This window comes from Haliotis asinina, chromosome 4 (genome assembly GCF_037392515.1).
Source record: "Haliotis asinina isolate JCU_RB_2024 chromosome 4, JCU_Hal_asi_v2, whole genome shotgun sequence".
Lineage (NCBI taxonomy): Eukaryota > Metazoa > Mollusca > Gastropoda > Lepetellida > Haliotidae > Haliotis > Haliotis asinina.
Window position 1 is genome coordinate 80,494,856 of NC_090283.1, and position 24,327 is coordinate 80,519,182.

At 40.3% G+C, this 24,327-nt stretch overlaps 1 protein-coding gene across 2 annotated transcripts in view; it reads right to left on the reverse strand.

Annotated features, from left to right (window-relative positions):
* Positions 1-2,963: 2,963 nt before the first annotated feature.
* LOC137281970 (protein bunched, class 1/class 3/D/E isoforms-like) overlaps positions 2,964-24,327 on the reverse strand; it is a 68,313-nt gene continuing 46,949 nt past the window's right edge. For both annotated transcript variants that reach the window (XM_067813713.1, XM_067813714.1), the window contains exons 2-3: positions 12,645-12,690; positions 2,964-5,981 (exon numbers count right to left, since the gene is read on the reverse strand). In XM_067813713.1, the coding sequence (XP_067669814.1) occupies positions 5,790-5,981; positions 12,645-12,690 (238 nt within the window). In that variant the 3' untranslated portion in view covers positions 2,964-5,789. The remainder of the gene's footprint in view (positions 5,982-12,644; positions 12,691-24,327) is intronic.

Below are 24,327 nucleotides of genomic sequence, written 5' to 3' on the forward strand. Positions count from 1 at the left end.
ACTGTAAAGGCCTTTGAACAAACTGGAAATGACCGTCGGGCCAGGGAAGAGCGGAGGGTATGAGGAGTCGATCCCCAAATCTTGGGTTTTCAGCGAAGTGTCGTTTCATGGTATGTTACTGGTGGTTGAAAATTGTAATCGTCAAATCCCACCATGAACACAAAAGGGATAAAAAATTAGATACATCCCAAAAGAAATATTAACATACAATCAGGTATGTAAATGTATTGCTTTTGCAAATAATAATCAGCTCAAAGTCTACGCATTTGGTCCACGTTCTCTTATTTTAGACTTCTGTAGACTTAACATTTAAATTGTAAACGTCAGAGAATATACATGTGCTGCAAAAATGACTCGCGCCTTGTATGCTTTCAGACGCAGTTTAATCTGCAATAGCATCATATTTCATATGCAATATGTACAACATTTGGCATATAAGTATGTTTATGTACATGTAAGCATGGGTTGGGAACTAAAGTTACAAAATAAATTTTAAACAATAATAATCGTGGTTGACCTACGACATGCCATTCACACAGCCACGTGTTTCACACGCCTTGGACTGAGAGGCCAAGAGAGGGTGGTTCCGTGTAAACAGTCTACTGAGGGGTGTGGAGGGGTGTGATGTGGGTGTTGACTGAGCAGACACTAGTGACGTCAAAGTGGTTTTGTTTCAAGACAGATCCAGCCATAATCTGGGGCAACATTTCCAGCAGTGTCAGAATGAAAGAAAACGTTAGGACATGTTGATATCAAAAGTTTTCCACAAAACCCTTTTATGAAACAAAACTCATCAATCACTTGCTCGACAATGACGTCACTGACAGTTTTTGTTGTTGTGACAACACAGCCCAATGACGCCATGAATGATTCGATTAGGTCTGAGAACCAGGGGCCCCAGACAGTCAGCAGGGTTCGGCAGTGTGATCTTCTCAGAGATCGATAATAGTGTACATTGGACGTCGTCAAATACAGACGATGTAACGCCAGAATAGACGCTGTGTTAGTAGTAGTAGCACCAGCACCAGCAGAAACAGCAGTAGCAGTAGATATATAGCAGCAGAAGTAGTAGTAGTAGCAGTAGTAGTAGTAGCAGCAGCAGCAGAAGTAGTAGCAGCATTCGCAGTAGTAGCACCAACAACAACAGTAGCAACAGTAGTAGTAGCAATAGCCGTGGTAGTAGATGACTGCTACTACTATTACTAGTAGTAGTGGAAGTCGTTGTAGTACTGGTAGCAGCAGCAGTAGGAGTAGTAGGGGGTGGGTGGGGGTGGGGTGGGGGTCGGGGGTGTTGCCATGTTGTCATCACTTAATCACTTACTCAAACGTATCACCACTGTCGTATTATACTGCCATGCCATTGACTTCATACTTAATGTATGATATATTCATGAAGGTAGAATAGGCGGGGTAGAATAGGCAGGGTAGAATAGGCCTTCAGCAGCACATGCTTGCCATAAAAGGTTCCTCTGCTTGTCGTAAGAGGCGACTAACGGGATCGGGTTGTCAGGCTCGCTAACTTGGTTGACACATGTCATCGGTTCCCACTTGTGCAGATCGATGTTCATGTTGTTGATCACTGGATTGTCTGGTCCAGTCTCGATTGTTTACAGACCGAAGCCATCTAGCTGGCGTAAAACTTAACCCACTCACACGATGTATTCATTGTGTACTATTGTCACATTTAGTGACATGACAAACTCGCCTGGTGACCACTAGCATACCTTTGTGTCACGTTCAGCTTCTGTGGGTTGTCTGAGGATTTGTATCAACTGTGCAGTTCGACGTGTTATTTTCACAAACCTGTGCGAGCGGAAGCCAGCTGGCTGTGGTACCAAATGTACCGTCAAAGATGCTGATATATGACTATCTGGATAGATTGTGTAAGAACTGTAGATGAGGTCAACTTTCAAATCCTGTTGTTGTTTTTTAACCGGAAGACAGTAGTGTTTGTTGTCCCGCGTTTCAGGAAGTGGGCGAATGCTAGTAGATACATATGACGTCAGCACGGAATATTCAAGGTCAAGGCTGCTGGTCATCTACCATTGGGACGCAGACAGGTTAGGTAAACACCTCTTAGGTCTGAATTAATTGTGTTTTGTTGTGCTTTTCGCAACACTACAAAACACGGTGGCTGACACCAGCAATGGGTTGCACACATTGTACTAAAGTGGAGAATCGAACATGGTCCTTAGGCATGACAAGCAGATGCTTCACCCACCTGGTTAACACATCAAGCCACCAGGAAAGGTACTCATTAAACAGCTCGCTAGCTTTGCAAATAACCTGTGTTTATTTCTCAAGTGAGTCTAACCATAACTCTTGTTTTCCTGAGGCCTGATTCCACTCACTTCCAAAAGAGTACAGTAGAGCAGTTCAACGTGAATCATACCTTTGTCTTAGAGAGAGTGGCCACTTTTATTCCAACATCAGTTAGAATTGGTGCCACTGATGCTTGTGGTAAGTGGACACGTCTTGGGTTGTTCTGTTTTCTTTGTAGATTTATGACAGTGGTATGTACATAATTATGTCTGGACCAGTGAGTCAAGGGGTTGACATCATGAGCATCTAAGTGACAGTTATCAGATCTCATTAACTAGGTCAGAGCCTGACCACCTGATCCATGTACACCTGTGGTGACTTGAACACACTGTTCTCCATCATCATGAGGTGCTTCAACACTCCAGGAAATCTGGTTTCAACCTCTCAACTAGTTAAGTCCCCCCCGAGATATGGGTTACCACATAATAACCATTATGCAAAAATCATGTTACATTTCAATCTTTGTTTAAACAAAACAAAATAAATTCCTCTTTCTGCTTCTTCCCCTCAACATGTCATATTCCTTGCTTGAACTGACTATACTGAGTGAGAAATTGTCAGTATCAAACTCTTCTTGTACAACACTATGCTAATGCACATTCATTAGTCCTCGTTCTGGTCAGAAAACAAAACATGACATGTTGTAATGAACATTGTTTATTTATTCATGTAGCAATTGACTTGAAGCATTTACAATTCCAACAAACATTTAAGTCCGTTATCAACATATTTACATAGTATTATACATATTTCAATCATCAGGCCCTACTGAGGCTGTAAGAATCATCTGTACCTTTACAAGCATGCTCCTCCCGATGATAACCACCTTTAGCAGACACATGTAGCAGTCTCCCTGATCTGGGTGTATCAGTCATTGCTTCAATACCAACTGTCTTATTCAGACAGAGGTCAACATAGCCCCTAATCTCTTTCATGCAAGCATATCTAAAAATTTTACTTTTTCCCACAAAAGGTTTTGCAATATTTGCTTCCTTTTTCATATACTTTGATAAAACAGTAGATTTTATCATAATTATAAGAGCTTTTTCGTGACACTTTTGGATAATTTTCACATTTTTTAACGTGATGCAAACCACCAGGTAATTCAATGAATATTCCAGAAGAAAATGTTTCAGGAATAAACCTGCAAAGAAAATGACTGCAATATGGTATTAAACAGTGCACCCCTATGAAGCAGTGTAATAGTTTGCTTCACATGCATGAACAAGGAGAGTGACAGCATTCAAACTTGGTCGGAACCCTGTCCACTGTCGTTTTGTGGTGGCAGGTACTCTGGGACAAGGTGCACAGACATTGAGCGGTAAGTCTAGACAAGGATCACAGGGATGTCCAAGGGATATCAAGATGTGGTCTTTACCAATTTACAAAAGAGAACTGAAGTTAGGGCGTGGTCAGGCATGATGGCCAGGTTTATTAAACATCTAGAAAAGACAGAGAACGATCACCCTCAAAGGTTTGGAATGCTTCTTAATCCTCGCACCTCGAAGATACCATATCTTCTTCATATCTCTCTCACATCACATCAACTCGACCTTCATCTGAATGAATGAATTTTCTGTCAGAACAAAAGGAGGGGAATCCTTCTTACAATCCAAAGGATTAAACAGTATTAGTTTTCAAAGTGGAAATATGTTCTTGGAATCAAAATCTTATTGTTTCCCTGTTTACTAATATTTTGGTAAGAACCCCTTTACAATTATGTTAAACATGGCAGTTTTACCGAACACTTGAACAAACTGCCTAAAGCGGTTCCTGTCAAGTTAAAATGACTAGTCTTTTCTCAATCGCTACCTTTGAAAATACAGCAGTGCCCAACAAGGATATTCCAAAAGGGATATATATGAAGGATATTCCTTATGAGAAAAATACAAATAGGATACATGTATCAGTACAAATTTCCTAGTCACCTAACGAAAGACATCTGACAATGTGGCCAGAGAACTACTGTCATGTCAACTTATATGACTTTTTATTCGTTTAGTATGATATTCATTGTCCGGAATCAATGACCATCGTCCATCAAATGACATGAAGATGTCTCCACAATGTCATACTGGCTCTTTGTTTCATATATGAAAATATGAGAACATCTGTCATAACATTAAGAATATGCAACACAAGTCAAGGAACAATCTCTATGTACAGATTCACAAGTCATATTGGAAATATACAGTCACCGTAAGGGGGTTAAAGCTTGTTATCATCCACAAAGCTTATATCACACTGTGTGAAATATAAAACATATACACACTCGCATAAAACACTAATTATGCAGAGTCAGCACAGGCAATGCATACAATGTCATACACCAGCCAAGGTTATAATACACTATATATACATAAGCACTCGGTGATCACAGGTCAGTCAGCCCCTGATGGACCCATGTCCATCTGAGCTGAAATATCTCACTTCAACCATCACCTACGGCATGGTCTGCATCAGCTTCAGGTCAATGACAACCTCAGTATGTAAATCTGTAGTGTCCAATGAGTTCTGTCAATCCACTACACGGTATGCACACAGAGTCTTGGGAAACAGGTACATGGTACATAGTGCCTAATAGATAGTGCTCTGTACCCAGCACTGGATCTACACATGGTACTCCAAGCCAACACCTATGGTGCTTCATTCACATAAGAAGTCCCTTATCTCTATCTTCTATGGAACCCCACCAATATGTTTTCAAACTTTACAGGGCACCGGCAGGTGGAGCTCAGATGGACATGGGTAGGTGGCTGGTTACTGACCACTAACTGGACACTAGCTACTAATACCACTACATCGCAGCCACAGGTGTGTGTTCTCACACGACCTTCTGCCGCCAATCACAGTCAGACAGTGTAGGATGAAGGAAGTCTCGCCATATCCTTGCAATACTTTCAACAATCACCAGTGATCTTTCAAAACACTTCATGATGAATAGCACAGTCTATAGAAGTAGATAAAAGGTCAACACAGTGAACAGCAAGACATGTGAAAAGTCAAGATACTTGTTTAGCATATTTCATAAAAGATTGCAAGCATAATCACATGGATGATTCCAAAGACGTCCCAATGAAGATTTCAAGAAGTTGTAGAGTACTGTAAGAAGACTGAAAGGCCAAGCTTGATCTGTGTGTATAGTGAAGGACCACAGGTGGAACACACCATCACAGACTGAAGGACTGGTTCCTGTTCCGGAGGCTTTGTGATGGTTCTGGTTTGTGGCATCTGCTGATCCAGCCATATATTCTCCGAACACAGAAAATTGATCAGTTCTGGTAAAATGCTGCTCCCAGTCCACACGAAGCAGGGCGGGAAGTAAGTTGACCGAGCGCAGTCAAAGTATCCTCCCATCCCAGGGCCATGATCACGCGTGAGCTAACAGCGTGAGGCTGTGCTTGAAACTATCAAGCTTAACTGGGTGGATGCATGATTCTATATTCATGTATGATGAGCAGGATATGCTACGATGAGGACGATGGAGGCTGGGGCTTGGGCAGGTTTAGTTTCGACAGCGTCTCCTGCGTGGCATTGGCCTTGAGAACCCCATTCTCATACTCAAGCTGCCCGATCTTCTCCATGAGGTCCTTGATCTGCTCCTTCAAGACCTCGACCTCCTCTCTGACTGCAAACATCAGATGACTTTTAACCAAGTCCTGAAATACAACAAGAACAAATTAGACAAAGACATATTTCATGTAACCATATCTGAAAACAAACCATTTCAAAAAGTTTTCATTAACCAGAACAGCATAAAAAGCATCCAAAAAATACATCAATGACACATGATGTTTTCCACTGTTTGTAAATTAAACCTCAGTTATCATCATGACCACATTTAAGGGCAACAGAAGGGGCTTCCACCTATCTTCACACTCTGGATGCTCATCCACAGACAAACCCACTTAACATCATCCATCATGAGCAAGAAGAGGCATTACTGATACATGAAGTATCTACAGGAACGTTTAAGCACCAACTTGGCAGTGGCAATCAATAATCTTCAGACACCACACTCCAACACACTTCCTCCACAGGCTGTCTACCACAACCATGAACTACCCAACGAGATAACACCACTGAGTGAGAAAACGCTGCCAAAAACATCCTTTGTATTTTCAAACAGTTACCTCCATTAGAAGAGCCACAAGGATCAGTCATAACCAAGCTCTATCTGGGCTCCCACTCACTCTTCCAATTCCCTTAGAAATCTTTTCTAAACTGATCAATAATTTGCGGTCAAGTTGGTGTGATCTCAAACCTCCCCGCTGACCAATTGTACTCTCCCCACAGCAAAAACCTCGTGGAAAAGAGGCCACTAGAGAACACGAGAAGGAGTAAGCAATGTTTTGACTCCAATAAAGCAAATTGCAGAGGACAGAACTGTAAGCCTAGTCTGTGCCTGGAAGAGATGCTAGGGATGAAGGAATGCAGTTAACATGGCCGCATCTAATAATGGCTAACTATCAGTAGACCAAGTCTGTGAGTGATGACCATGAAACAAGGTCAGTATTCTGAAATTCCTGGAGTTGGGGCAGAAACGATGATTGCTGCCGTTAGACTGGAGTGCTGGATAATGTGTTAGGTGACCATCTCCAATATATTAGATTCATCCCCCTGTGTGCTCTACCTGACCGTATCCCCTAATGGGTAATAATGGTCATTAGTGCCAGACATGCTTCTCAGCTGGAGATTAATGACTGTTTATGTAGTCTGTCCTTGAGAAGCAAACCCACCATTTTCCGGGCAATAAACTGGACCATTTATGGAGGTGCTACCACTTCTTTACCCAGTGAATTAGAAGCTGTATTTCAGTCTCAGACAGATTATACAATAAAGGATACGTCTCACATTTGGGGAGTGCCGATTGATCAAATCATCACTGTATTTTTGTCCCCAGACAGTTTAACTGAGAGTCTATTAGGTCTTAATATTGCATTACTCAAACTTGAAAGAATCTACAATGGACAGTTGTGTTAGTTTAATGATGATTCTGATGATTTTTAGCAGCAGTAGTTGTCAACACAGGTCCATAGGTCTAGCCTTGTCTACCACCTAGGCTTCAACATGGATTCAACCCAGGTTTTCTTCACAAGAGCATGCCCCATCTACTTGCCCACCCCTCATGACTGACTGTCCGGTAAGCCAGGTAGTACATGCTCATATCACATGAGACAATCCTATATGGCTGTCAAGCAATACGATATGCTATAGTACACCTCTCTGTGTCACTGTGCACCAAAATAGCTGGGATGATTGATTGCCAAGCTGTTACAGGCCTACTGACATTCTGTCACCCACCACAGCAGACCTTTTACCCATATATAGCTGTCTTGTACAGAAGGAAGTGACCCAGATCTTCTCTAGTGATAAGGATGAAAGCGAGTACCCTGAGGCAGGTACTAAAACAGCTTTACTGCACTTCATCAATCTGGACACTGCCTTCTACACCTACCTCTGACGACACCTAACCATTCTCCAACATTTAATCATTTTTTGTAACATAGCTTAAAGGCTTGGTGATCTTGCTGTTACATATTAAATAAACACCACTTCTAATTCAATAGTTTTATCATAGTTTGCATAATGTAATACAGGACAATTGATTACAGACTGGTAAGTGACTGATAAAATGTTCGAACAAAAATGTGAAATTTGGTTTTAAAACTTATTTATGAAAATAGTTAAGTTCTGAAGGAACATCTGGATCATTCTACCTGACATGAATTCCACACATCATACTAGTTAAAAAGATATAAAAGTTTTTATCCAACTGCTTACTACAAGGAGTGGGAGCTGGAAATCCTTTATGCATCCCTGTAACCAGGAATGGAAACAACAGATACATCTAACCTTGGGGGAGGGAGCGGGTCAATGCAGACTCAGTGTTCTTTACAAACTCAATCCTCCTCTCCAACTTGATTTCCTGACTTACAACAGTACAATGTCACTAAACAATATAAGAATTAATTATTTACTGGTAAGCTATCTAAATGCTTCCCCAAATCGTTCCTATCCCCTTCAATGTGTTGCCGCCATCATTTAATGAATGCTGGAAAAAACAGGCATCTTCCATCCCAGACATTTTATTGTGAGGAACGGTGCCAAGTATTTGTAGTGTGAGCTATCTGCTGCAGGCAACCCTCGAAGCCAGCAGTGCCTGGTTTGCCTATAACCACCTGTATATGTTGCACTGACCGCCTGTTGCTTGGCACTGCACGGAGGCGTGCAGCAGTCACTGCACATGTTGCAGCCCAACACTTCCTGCACTGCATGTTACAACAATGCACTTTTTGCACACAGCTGTTTGGCTCTGCATTAATAGGTCAGCATGGTGACGAAGACTTTGAAACTTTGCCAGGTTTCCACAACATATTCCTCAGTAACAGTAATTCCCAGGAAATAAGAAAATATCATTATTTCTTAATCAATGTCAAACAGGCTAGAAATTCAATGTTGTTACGTACTCTAAATGAAAATCAATGGAAAATGTACAACTTTGGCTCTATCTGGCAAACCAACTCGGGGAACATTGGATGAGAAACCTTCAACCCATTACCAGAAAAATCCAATTTGACTACACTCTAGAAAATGGCAACAAACTTTCAATAATTTTCTTTTCAGATGCCAGAAGGTCCCCTTACTACAGAAGACCTGGTCAGACTTCCAGTGAATTAATCATATGTTATAATCACTTTGTTCATTCCACTTCACAAGGAGCAATCAATTTTGGTGTTGTCTGGTAAAACTGCCATATTGCAGCAACTACACATTCTGCCTGTAGTCTTGCAGTGCTTAAATAGCAAATATGATGAGTCCTCAGTCAGTAAAGACTAAACGACTTTACAAGGTGGCCTGAACTAACTGCTTGAACACTGCTTGAGTTCAGCTAGTAGCGGCTTAAACTCAAACATGCCAATACCCAGCTGTTACGTGAACTGGCAGTTAATTATTATAGAGCTATTCCAAGTATGGAGACTGCACCAAGTGCAGACGACTTATATCTAATCACCACAATACAGAAATGGATTAACTATCACAATTTCAGTAAGGACAAACTTGCATTACAGACAATGACTGAAACTTGCCAAGCTATATTCACAATAGATAAGATATTGTATTGCATATGTCGGTCATTAATCTATCATGACTAATTTTCTACTTTTTTAAGTATGTAGGCATGCCAATAACTGTAACCTACAGCTAATCAGGATCAGTGACACAAGTGTTCTCTCCTGAGTGATCCTTACTTAGGTTTTCCTGTATCTATATATAGCTAATGTGTAGGACCAGTTACTTACAGCAACATGTGACACGGTGAAATCCCTACTGCGTATGTATGTCAGACTGTTGGGGGTTTTCCAGACACGGTATGTGCATGCCGCTTCACATATGTATTTGGTACAACCTTGAGATAATGTAGGTCAAGTGAGCAGCCCAACTGCCAGGTAATAAGACCCAGCCTGCAGATAGTCCTTCCTCTACATGGACAAGTTTCCATCAATCTAGTTTCTCATGACATTTTGCCATTAAAGAATTATTCAATTTGTAATTTGATAGCACCATGTTAACCTGTGTGGCCATGAATAATGGAAAATCAATTTTCACAAATTGCCAAAATCTCAGATTCCTCCTGTAATAATAAAGCTGATGACACAAATAATAAAGCTCATGACAGGCTCCTGAACTGATAAACCTCTGTCCTTTGTCCATGAAACAATCACAACAGATTGGGTTCACCATCTTATCTCAAGAGATAAATCCTGTCCAACATGTAAAGCACAAGTCCACGATACCATCACAACATAGCATATTGCACAAACAGCAGACAATTATATATCCAAAGCTGAAGATTAGATTCAGAATGCCCCCACTTATACTTAGGTTTTTGTGGATTGTTTGGTGTCAAAGTCCACACAGCCGTGGAGAGTGAGGGTCGTGATTAGTGCATGTCTACTTTATATAATGCTTGTTATGGAGAGGTTATCTGTCATATAAACATGACCAGCTCACGGTGAGCACCGACTACACTTACTGCCCAGCACACACTGACAAACAAAACCATCAATGGAGTAAAATACTGAACAAAGCAGAGCAGGTTCCGTGCATTTCTAAATTATTGATTGACTGAGTCATGCCAGATGATGCAATGTTTAGCTTAAACTGAAAACAAATAATTCCTTTACAAAACCAAGCATTAAAATCATTCATGTCATAAAATGCAGAAAATATCATTAAAACTAGAATTTTGAAAATAACAAAAATTAACAAAAACAGTAAATGAAGAAAATCATGCAGGATAACTGAAAGACAGAGGATAGACCAAGAGCATTACTCACAGCAATTTTCATATCTAAAGTCCTTATGATGTTAGTGGGGTCCCGTCGTAGGTAACCTACCGCATTCTGAGACATTGTCGTCGACATTGACTTAGGAGCAACTGCACAACTCATAGTTACTGGTTCTTTTGCCAATCTAAAGTCACAGCTTTACAAACTACTAAGCAGTCTTCAGTAATCTTCACGTCAACTAGCAGCTAAAACTCAGGGAGGTTTTATCACAACACAGCTTATCACAGGTCCTCTTTCACCGCTGGCCTAAGCATTAACTAATGCGTCTTGCTTCGCCACGATCTAAATATACCTCTGAGCAAGCCTCTAGCCTAAGGACAGCCCTGGTGGTGTAACCCTTCCTGTTGCTTAGCAGTTTATGAAGTCCCGCCTCCCAGCACTGTGACCCCACCCAGTGCCCTATATGGAACAAGATGACATGTTTGTGTCTTGAATGTGTCATCTGTGAGGACCGGCCTCCCTCCGGATGTGTATTTATAACTTCAGTATATATACGGCAGATGATCACTGTGACGGCAACACTATTGATCTGAAGACATAGGATTGCCATCTCCCGACCTGGGCTCTAGTGAGCACCATGTTCTATCTTGAAAACTTCAAAGGAATCAATGAATCAAAGGTCAGCTGACTGGATTAGTTGTTAATGAGACATGCATGTGTGGTTTCCTTGGCTGTACTCAGTGTCCAGTGTTTGACCAGTACAGATAGGTGACAGTCACAGATCACTGGTACATCGCATTGTTTATTGTTACGGTCCAAAGGGCCTGGGAGAGTTGATGCTATAGTATTTGAATCTAGGGTCTCAGAACCAAGGTATTAAGACATGCACTGCTTGACTTTTATATGTGTATCTGAACACATTCAACTTTTTATCAAATATTAACCCTCTATGCAATAAATGTGAATTTGCAGTCCACAACCAATATGCTTCATTACAAGTGAATAAGTTCATTTTTCGAAAATACTTCCAATATACACAAAACAAAATACACTTATACAAGAGTGCAGGGAACAGTCTGGGATGAAGATGTCACAAAAAATTCAAAATTACGTAAAAAGGAATACAAACAAACTCACAATTTCAAATTCTGCCCCCAATTTTCAGTATTCAACTATTACTGTTCAACTGATGATAAATGTATATCGTTCAGGTTGTGTTTCTGGCATTCCAGCCTGCCATCATCCTTTTTCACTGACATGTCTGTACCAATGCCACCTGTATTTGTTGTGCAGGTTCCAATTAACATGATTCAGTCTGTGAGTTTAGTTTTAAGCTGCTTTTAACTATAATCGAGAAATACCAAGCCCAGGGAAACCAGAAAAGGGCTTCACATGTTGTACTAATGTGGGGAATCAAACCCAGACCTTCAGCATCATGTGCAAACGCTTCTACCACTGGGCTACCCAACAGCCAGCAAACACAATCACGGACTGCTTCTCTAGAAAGTCAGAAACTAAACAGCCTGCGATGGGACATGATGATACAACATGTGCTGTTTGTAGCTGCATGTTTCACTCAGCAGTGTTCTGGCCACAGGACTGTGATCTGTGAAGGGCAGTCTGGAGCAGACAAGCCAGTGATTGATACAATGAGCAATGCCCATGCTGTCGCGGTATAACTGTGGTCAGCTCATACCACTAAGTACAAAGAATTCTCCCAAATTCAAAGTACTGATGTCTAGTCTCTCGCACAATCCCTGAACCAAATTATTTTCACTACAGCACTGCCCTCCCTGCAATGTTACAGCCAAGAAAGAAGCACGGCTAGATTTCTCCAGGTTCTGAATCTCTGGGCTCCCTGGGGCTCCTTTCTAATTTAAATGGATTTATTTGTTACTATCTACATTACACAATACTTAGAGGGTAAGCATTATTCAAATGATGCCATATTCAGCCTGAAATCTCATCAAAGATCCCCCACCCACCCCTGAATAGAGAACATGAGAATCATGTAAGTGGACAACTTACCATTGCTTGTTCAATCTTGTTGTCGATGGCCACAGTACTGGAACCACTGCAAAACAAAACACACACCTGTTAAAAACATGGTCCTCCATTCAAAGGTTCTATGGCACAGTCACTTTTGTGTATTGAAAGTGACTCAAAGTTCACAACCCCCTCAACACAGGACTACCATGATACCGCTGACCTGAACAATCAGACTCAGCATCTTAAACATAATTATGATCATGCCTGTCAGATGGTTAACAGCACAAACATGATATCACATAAACATATACAACATGATATCCTCTAACAAGACAAATATCCTAACCAGCTGTTATATTACCATGTTCTCTTATGCATCATAATTTAATACTCAAGAAGAACTCATTTTTTAAAAGATCCTGTATATTCCACACATCAATGATTTCACAATTTTCTGGAAACGGTGAGTTCATATCATTATTAGTCTGATTACACCAAAGAACAAGAGGGATGACCAAATTTAAGATGATGCACTTGCAGAATTAGTAAGTTAAATATTGACACAAGTGTTTGTCTAATGAATCATTTAATGGGTGGTTTAAATGTGTGAATAGTGCCAATAAGCAGCAGTTAGTCTCTACACATGTGCCCCTTCACACAGTCACCTTCACACTCACAAACAACAATTCAGCTGGCATTGTATTCAAATCTCCAATATACATCTGATGGGCTTAAGCATTGCTGAACCATACATGCAATCAAATGTAATTAAGTGAAGGTCACATGGTGTGAACAAGTGGGTGTGTTGCCTCCACAGGGTGGAGTCGTGTGATCAGAGCGTGGCTGCTTCAGCTATTATTAGCAAGCTCTGACTCACTACCCGGAAACGAAAGCTGGATCTCCCCACTGCTTTAAGATGGTCATATTTCTACTCAAGCGGATCAGCCCAGGAAGACTGTCATGTCGGTGATGATCAAAGTCTATTTGTTTGCACTGGGCATCCCTCTTACATGATCCTGAACCATACTTATTTCAGAAATTTAAATTAAACAAAAAAGCTTGTAAGTATACAAAGAAGACTGCAAGTCAACAAAAACAGTCAGGATGGTGTATTTGTTTTGTACAAGCTCATGACTAAAATACACCAAGTGAGTTAAGGGTTCAGGCATACTAATGCATCGTCTCTGAATATATGTTATCGTGATAGTAATACACTCATGTCAATTGAAAAAGAACCTTCGGGAGGTGAGAGAAATCTAGACTTGTTTTATTTAGGGCTTTAGCATTGCAGATAGGGCTAGGCAGTAGGGAAAATAATGTGCAAGCTTCTCAATACTACTGCCCAAAGGAAAATGGACGCCAGGACCTCCATTAACTGTGTCATAATTGCTTACACAAATACATCACCTCTAACCAATGTTAAACATGAAATACAGGGATATTTTTGTGGGAAGATAATAGCTGCACTTCACGACCTGGTGAAGGAATAATTCCATGGACATCAAGCATCAAGTGACCACGTACCACCCAACCAGCGTGTAAATCACCGTACCTAAGACTGGGGCTAACTACCACACTGCACCAAAAACCACTGCTAGATCTCATTCCACAACATTCCCACTCGGAGCCTATGACAACCACATGTGCAGTCTCCTGTGTTTATTTCGATGTGTTGATCGCAAGTCTCCTCACACCTTCTATCTGTAATTGACCAAAGTTAAATACACCCTAGCACCTTCCTGTCAAGTCATTCCACGTGTGATGTACTTTGTCCGGAGTGACGTCACCTCCCCTTGCCTTGTACGGAGAAATATAATGGTGTACACTTGTGAATGGTTCTGTCATTGTTTACCAGTTACCCAGTGCACGAAGTGGCGCCACACGGCTACCTGACTACAATTGTTTACCTATGCTAGTCGGAATGCCAGATCCATGTGCTTCAAGCACCTCACAATTGAGGCTTTACTGTTGCCAATCCCTATCATCTCATAGCTAGCATTCATAACACCTGCTGAATGTATGTACATAGTTTTAACACTGACTCGATGGGCTATAAATATCACTGTGGTCTCAAGTCCTTATCTAGATCTCTAAACAAATTGTTCAATAGGTATTTCTAAGGAGCTGACAGATGAAAAGTGGACAAACTCTCATTGCAGCAATATTTATCATACCAGCAGAGACGCTTAGATCCATATACCACAGACTAGCAGGAATGTATTAAGTTGTGACTACTTTATCTCCAATAGGAAATCTTCATAATGTCATCAATATATGTACATTTCAAAAAGATAACATCGACACATGTGGGCTTAGAAGAATATGTCACAATGACAGTGATAAAGCATGTCCTCTGCTGTATGTATAACAAAATGACAGAATTCTCACAGACCAGGGAAAGTGTCTATACGTTGGCCACAACAAATTTGTCCGAGGTCAAAGAAACATGTGAACATTTACCTATTATACCCAAATATATTTTGAACAGACTTAATGTTATGCATGTGAATAAACAATGATACTGGTCATCTAAAACATCCTTCTTTTGTACAAAACCACCTGTCTACACTTGACAGGGTGTGTGACAGGTAAAAATTGTAGGTGAGACATATGACTGACAATTATTGCATTTATTACATATCTTTCAGACAGGGCAATATGTCAAGATGTAAGCAACATATTTATTTCTCCATAATTACATATAGTTTTGCACAGGGTTAAGCTGAAGCAAAATGTCATGGAAAATTCTGATGTTCAGTGTGCCCAGACCCTCAGTTTACACGGTTTTAAGTGGTGCTTGTAAGGCTGCACCTGGACAGTGGGCTACAGCTGAAAGACACCATGTACTACACTGCCAGGCCATGTTCAACAGTGTGTTCATTTCTTATCTGCCATGGAAAGCTGACCTCGAGGTTTGCAGAGCACCAGACCTCCAATCTAGAACAAGTTCAGATACAGGCTACGTCATACAATATGCAAATAGCAGGGAGTGTAAACGGTGAGTATAAATACATGACGTAATTTCGACAAAAACATACCCTTTGAATGTAAACAAGTATTCACAAAAAAAAACAACTGTATTAAGCACACCCAGGCCCAAAACATATTGTTTTGAATATATGGCTCTTCTGCATTTCATCATGTCCACGTGTACAGAACAGATTGGATTATGACGAGAACTGCCGACGATGACAAGGAATATTCTACAGTCATCTCCCAACACTAAACACTTGGAAGAACAGTGAGTGAGTTTGGTTTTACGCTACAGTTAGTGATATTCCAGCTATTCTGGACAAGACAATTCAGTGATCAATAGCATGAGCATCAATCTGTACAACTGGGAATTGATATGCCAACCAAGTCACCAAGTTTGATCACCCGATCCGTTAGTCACCTCTCACTACAAGCAATGTCGTGAAGAGGGCAGGAAGAGCACAAGAGGAGGGAGGAGCCAAGACACTCACCCAATCTTTAACCTCCCATTCAGAAATGGCAAGATCCTGAATAGGCCATGGTTCAAAATGTGATGTGTAGACCTGCATTAACAGCAGGACAGTCAAATGTCTAGACTAAATGGTAAGTAGAACTTTGAATATCAACCAACACAACTCTCACCATGGTAACTGAATTTATATATATATAAGGTCAATGGGGAACTAAACTGCAACCAATCTCTTTTGTAATAACCATTTTATCTGAACCTCCATAGAGAGAATATCAATATCAGTAGCATCTCACTAAAAATATTTAACACCTGAACAAGACCTGCTGGCAGTACTGACGTCAACATTGCCACTGCTCAACATCGACTTTGGTCTTCTCACTCAGTCATGTGATGCATGTCGTGTCTCTGGGGAAACCCATCCATATGTCTTTGTGCCATTATAAATTTACTAATGCATTTGCCCACACGTATTGATTCACCACACCACGCTTTCATAATTTGTTGGCGATTCTCTCATTAAAAGTATTGTTGAACAATTAAATTCACTTATTATATCAGAAGCCTTACAAAATAACTGAATTTTAGTTTATTCATTAAGTCATTGCCTTGTTTCATAAAGTTTATGAGATATCTCAAACTACCTTCCTCCATTCCCTTAGCTCAGGAAGTTCAAGAAGTCCAAACATAATGGTTTTGAGTTCAAAGTAGAAAAGCAATCTTATAATATTTTGTTTTAAGGGTCCTCTCAATGGTTCTGAGTAAACTAACAAGCCTCAAGCCCAAAAATACCACACAAAACATAGTAAGAAATAGTTTCTAACTTACTTCCTGTGCTTTGGGTGTAAAATTCAGAAAATCCAAAACTATAACCTCTTTCAACTTTTGTTTAAAAAAAAGAATTTTCATCAGAAATTTGAGCCAATTCATTTTCTGACTGAACCAAACTTGCATCAATGTTCCAACTAAATGATGTGTAGGAGAAAAGCCAAAATGATTTTTTCAAAGATCCAGACTCTCAACAGAGCTATTTCTACAACACAACTGTCTTAACTTGTCTGCAATCATATATATTGAAGTTGTCATTACGATAGTCTTCACTCAGCAGAACTAACTCACTTCAGCACAGAAAACATCAGCCAGTAGGTTGTACCATCTTTGCTGCCAAGACTGAAGCAAGTCATGAGAAAGTCTACGAAAGCAGCAAAAAGACCTCTGCGACTGTTAAAACACCCACCCTTAACAAGACATGAGAAAGTCATAACCCTCTACAAAAGCACGCAAAAAAACCCCATTATTTGACTGCTGAAATACCTACACTTTAACAAAGACTTACGGAAGTCATAACTGTAAGAACTAGGCTATGTTACAGTCTATAGATCTCAAACTGTCCGTAGCCACATCGGCTTGCAACCAACAAATGATCTCAAAACAGTTCCAGAATGCATGCTAAAACAACATTAAGCTATTAGGTTGTACTGTACTGTGTAAATCCAGAATGCATATACAGCTGTACACTTCACTGTTATCTGTCTCTGAAACTGTACATTCAAGGTAGCAGACCAGATCATTCACCCAAGGTGCTGCCTCAATTCCATTCAGGGATTACATACAGCCTAAACGTCAAGAAAAAACACTGGCACTGAAGCTTGTGCTGCAACGTGCCAGAACTACTTTTCCCAGAAAAACACCAATACTGACACAAACCACTCACCTTGGTAAAACAAAAATATGGGGAATGATCCTCAACGATTTACTAAGTTTCTACTCATCTCATGTCTGTCACTCTAATCAGAACATTCAGTATTTATTAGTTGCCCTAGAAAATGTTTGGCCTAAATTCAATACTGGAGTTGAAAAAAGACTACATGTTCCAGACGACTACTGGGTATATGTATACCTGCTCTAGACAGATACTTGGCCTCAAATTTGCCGCTAACATCACTGCATATTCTAAATATATTTTCAAATGAATGTACAATTGCCACGAAAATTACATCAGGAACATTCCAATTTCTATGGATTTTCATCTAATATTAGAGCCAGCTAAGGGCATGCATTCTGAAATCATAGATATATCCCATCTACTAATGAACAGAAACGAAAAGCATTTTAACAAGATAGATATATTAGAATTTTATATATGTTGTAAACATTTCTTATAAAAAATAGCAATAAAATGTCATCTTTTCATTTCGGCAAATCACGAAACTACCAAAAATATCTTGTAAAATACCCTTCTAGTTTGTTGTTTTTTATTTCATAAAGGTTTTGTTGGTAGGTCAGGACTTACAACAAAAGTTATTTAGTCCCAGTAAACTAAACACAAATCATTGATCAATACTAGCGAGTGAGCAAGTGAGTATGGTTTTTGGTCTCTTTTAGCAATATTCCAGCAACATCATGGCAGTGATACCAGAAATCAACATCACACATTGTACCCATTGATCAACACGAACTAAGAGACTTTTCTATAGATTCTTAAAAGTACTTCTTGTGTTTTGAGATGGTCCATGCAGTGAACAAGCCACAAGCACTTTGCACTCACTGGAAGGGAAGGATGTATCATCAGCCAGAAGGTGGAGTGGGAGGAGGGGAACAATCACCACACAACACTGTCATCTCAGTCAGTCAGTGAGTGAGTACAGTTTAAACCCACTTTCCATCAAATGAATTAGGAACTATGAACTACTGAAAGACATTCTAATGCTCGGTGACTCAAACTGACACATCCCCACCACTGGCCTGACAGGAAACTAATCATGGACATTCACTGTTCACAAGGACTGACATACATTTGTACTAAAATTCAGAATTATTACGAGGACGCACATGAAAATGGGCAAACTGTACCCCTCATCACAATCATACCCAGGTCTTTGGTGTGACAAGCAAACACTTACACCACAAGACTACCAAAAATGCTACCAACTATCAGATAACACAATAACTTTAGAATTTCCGTCACAAACAGAGCAGCATCTGAACTGTAATCCTCATGGATAGTTACAGACAACGTTAAATATCTACTTGCGAAAGTTTTATGCTGTTTTTGAATATACTATCATTTATTTTATGAAATTTGCCATGGACATTCAAACATTAGTCCACACACACCCAAATACTAACTAACTCTAGGACATGTCGTACATAGGAACGTGATACAATAGCTGCAAACAAAAATCTACTTTGAGTACCTATAACCATTCTTCATCCAAGACATTTACCAATGGTTAGCCATGCTCAACAATTAGTGTATGGTAGAGCTTAAGAATGGCTGAACATCAATGCACGTTTACCGTCATAAAGAAATAATTCAATTACTAGAGATTGTAATTGAATTCTAAATATTCATAGTGGTACCATACTCAAAGAATGAGCAGCCATCATAAAAAGGAAGCACGACCTAGCTAGCCATGAACTCATCTTTGATGAATCTGTACAGTTCAGTAATCTGAACCAGTTGTGTAGCTGCTCGAACCTCATGTAAATGCTTCTTGCAAATTATGAACACCTTGCAGGAGTAGGAAACAGTGTGGGTTTAGTTGTACGCTGCTTTCAGCAATATTCCACAGCGGGGACACAAGACATAGGCTTCACAAATTGTATCCATGTGGGGAATCGAACACGAGTTCTTGGTGTGACGAGCGAAAACTTTAACCACTAGGCCACCCCACGGCCCTTTAGGAAAGAGTGATGGGAAAGTACTCCCAGTTAGTTACAATATTACACTTCATAGTGAATGAAATGGGGCTGAAGGTCTGATATTGTTATGAAGCACTGTGCATGAAGATCTGAACTATGAATGAAATGGGGCTGAAGGTCTGATATTGTTATGAAGCACTGTGCATGAAGATCTGAACTATGCTGGTAACATACAGATATCACAGATGTTGTATTTGGGATTAATATTTCTCAGTAAAGTACAGATTCTTGTACGTTTGTTACAATAAGTCTCACATGGGATTCAAACCCACAAACTAATGATGAAAATGCATAGATAGCCAACCAAGATACAAAGCTAAACATGATATGTTTAGGATAACTTTTGCTGTTTATGAGGTGTGGTGAAAAGGGGGTGTAACAACGTACTTAAGAATATTTTGCTTATATGATGACATACATGCGTGTGTATGTGTGGCTGCTTGTACTAGCCCACATTTAGCTTGTTTTACAGTGCCAGCTCACCGATATACCATAGTGCAATTAAGCATGAATACCGCATTCAGACACATTATACTGACTGGAAGCCAACCATTCCTGGTTGTACCCATTAATGTTGAACTCAGACAGGTCCAACAACTACCACATTTTAATGTTTGGGATGAGGATCAAACCGCTAACCTTACGCTCTTTGGGAGGACACTCAAACCACGAGGCCATGGAGACTACCTGCAATTGATAACCTACTCCATCCAAGGAAATCGTCTCTGGTAACTATCTGTAAGCCCTTCTGTAATTTGATGATCACCATTTCTCAATATGTGAAAAACAGGTACATGAGATGTTGTATCACGTAGCCTGTGACCAACATATGACGGAGCCTGTGACCAACATATCCTGTGACCAACATATCACGTAGCCTGTGACCAACATATCACATAGCCTGTGACCAACATATCACGTAGCCTGTGACCAACATATCACGTGGCCTGTGACCAACACATCTCGTGGCCTGTGACCAACATATCATGTGGCTTGTGACGACTACCCTATATAAGAGACGGAGATTTTCCAAATCCCAAGCCCATCCATCCCCTGTCTGTCTGCATCAGCAGCTGACTGCCTCAGGCTGACTGGCTCCAGCTGCACTCATGTGAGAAGGTCGCAGTAACTTACACAAGTGTTCTACCAGAGGACGATGATACAGCTACATGAAAAGGTGATGATACAGGTCCTCGGCCAAATGCTTAAAAATTCTCTAGCTTTAAGGATCTCTCCGTAGCAGTAAAAGTTATTAGTATGACATGCTCATTCCTGTAGAAACATTTGTCCATATTAATAATTTGGCTGGAATAGCTGCAGAATGCATTAAGTGACTAAGATCAAAAAAGATTCACCCCACTGCCTGACCCACACGACCTACATTAGTCATTGAAAAGTTGTTTTTTTATAGGAAAAAAAAAATACTTAAATCAAAAAGGAGCCCCAGTGAGTTACGAGATTGAGGGTGAAACTGAGGAAATCTAGGCTTGCTTCATGTAGGGCTTTAATACTGCAGAGAGGGCTTGGTAGTGGGGAAAATAATGTGGTTCAGGGACTGAGAGACAGACTATATTGCATGGAGGTCTATGCAGTAGGGAAAATAATGTGGTTCAGGGACTGTGAGACAGACTATATTGCATGGAGGTCTAGGCAGTAGGGAAAATAATGTGGTTCAGGGACTGTGAGACAGACTACACGAAGCTGAATAGTGATATGCAGCAATGACAAAGGTATGTTCTGCATGTTTGGAATCAAACTAAGACCTGAAGTGACACAGTAAACCCCAAACCCACTTGGCTACTAAGTACAATATGGGGCATGTGGAAGAAAAGTGAATGGTCTTTTTAACAATTTCAGAGAGCAGACTTTAAATAACAACCACTTTTGATACAGGGCCAACTTTTCTCACAGGGAACGTCTGAAGCAGACATTAAATAAACAGAAACTTGTGGGATGTAGGAATACAAAACAAATTCAACTTCTCAGGAAGACTTTCCATGAAATTGAGTTCCAGGAACAGATCTCAAAGAGCTCTGACAAACATGGCACTAAGCCAGACAGACAACAGGAACTCTTAAAGACGCCAAGATCAAACCAAATCCCCTATGTCAATATTCATAAATATGAGCATCAACGATCCAAAATCAATTCCAACGAATAAACTCCCTGACAACATGATCCAAACTACAGCTAATAACTCAGAGTGTCCATAAACAAGAATTACGCTGGCACAGTAAGCTAAATATTTAACAATGTGGGGTTAAAGATTTGCCCAACAAACATGTGGCAAGAAGTTGAGAAAGTACCCAAAGGATTGGACTGAGAGAGAACGCTCAATACCACCACGTAACCAAGAAACACAGATCGATAAAATAACAGCTTAAACTGTCGCTTGCTCTAGTAGCAAGCTTTGAGAAGAAAACTCCCCCCTCCCACCTTGGCCAATGTGATCTTTCATCCAAATTGCCAAGCATACACAGGACTAATTCATTAGAAGCAAGATCACTAAGGGCCAAATGTGAAAGTAATTACTGCTTGTGCTAAACAGGCCTACAAAATCCAAGATGGTGGTCAGGTCTGATGAGAATACTGACGAGGATGGCATCACCTTCAATGGCATTTTCATGAAATTGAGTTCAGTTTCAGCAATGATATTCAGAATGCTTCTACCAATTGCTACATCGATCAATCATCTGTTATAATTTTTTCTGCAAGCTATGCACTATCTGCTATCTCGGATTTCTGAAGAAGTTAATTAAAAAAACTCAGAAACCAGCATCAGTGGATGAAAGTCTAGTCTTGAGTCTAAGTCCAGCAGAATCTGAACTTCATCTACCAATCTGTGTAACAGCTAGTTACAATTCTGGAAAATACCTTATTGCATGACGTAATATTTCAGGGCTTCTGAAAGAGAAGATTTCAAGAACACATCTAAACATGCTAGTTGTGTTCACCACTTGGAGTAATTCATTAACGTCGCTTACAGAATATTACACACGACACACAAAGAACAACCCATGCAAACTCTGAGACAATGTGAGCAAAATGTCAACTATGATAGGAATACTGGAATAACCTACGGAAAAAAAAAAGAGTTATGTCTACATTGTACAGTGAGTGAGTGAGTGAGTGAGTGAGTTGAGTTTTACGCCACACTCAGCAATATTACAGCTATATGGCGGCGGTCTGTAAATAATCGAGTCTGGACCAGACAATCCAGTGATCAAAAACATGAGCATCGAGCTGCGCAATTGGGAACCGATGACATGCGTCAACTAAGTCAGCAAGCCTGACCACCCGATCCCGTTAGTCGCCTCTTACGACAAACATTGTACAGTAAAATTGTAATTTCTTTGAACTTATATTCTTCATGTGTCAGTAACCTGTCTGAGGAATAAAACTCAGTGTGTGAGCTAATGCCTCATCCGCTGGGTGAAACACTTATGGTTAGCAGATCCTAGTTTGTCCAAGGGAAGCAACCCTGCGTATTAACTGCAGTACATCTTACTGCCACAAACTTGAAACGTGAGTTTATGCACAGATATCACTTGGTACTACGCTTCTCATAGGCAGCTATGTGCATCAAATATTTGTTCTGGTTACCTGTAACAAGACTGGAATCTTTCCTGGAATCCTGTGAAAAAAGTCCTTCACTGCTTTCATCCATTGTCCGTATCGCAGCCATGGACACTACAGCTTTACACACTGACCCATGATCTTGCAAAAAGTCCCCAATTTTCGGTATTAACACCTCACTTATGAACTGCAAAGATTCCTAGCCTTCCTTAAGAGGACAACCAGTGAGTTTCAGGGTGTCGTCGTACAAAGCAATCCTAGCGTTAAGTCGATCATAACTCACATAAAATTGTAACATCAGCTTAGAGGCCAGGTAATTTTAAGGTCCTGTACAATGGCACCCAGTTCACCAACTTCTCTAGGGCATTAGTTTCACACAATGAGGCATGAAGATTTTGTAGTGTATTAATTACAAAGACTGTCGTACGGCAAGATGCTATATGATGAAACTGTCTGATCTCACACCAGAAAACAGCATCCTAATACCATGCTTCACATCATGGCAAGTCACTACATGAAAAACAAAAAAATATGTATAAAATAAAAATCTAATGAATGAATCTACAAGATTCTGAAACAAACAAGAGAGACGTGAGCAGTGTTAATCGCTGAAGACCATCGGATTAGGATTAAAAAGATTAACCACACTGGGTTAGGTCACACTCAAACAGCACCGGTACTGAACCAAGGGCAGTGAACACAGTCTAGCTAGGAAACCAAGTAAAGCATTACCCGTGGAGACTAGCATTGAGAGTCCTGCACCTGAAAAAGCCAATTGGATTAAAAAATGTTTAGAAAATCATTTATCTGACACAAAGTTATCTTAATGAATGAGTTTTAATGAATCTGAACATGGTCGCTGTCAGAAAGTCTGGAATGTTAGTTATGATGTGTGCAATAAATTACGTCAAAACCAGAAACTGAGACTACTTGCCAAGTCTAGAATCTAGCCCTACAAGTAAACCTATTCTCCAGACTAAACAGCAGGTGCTTGGGCCT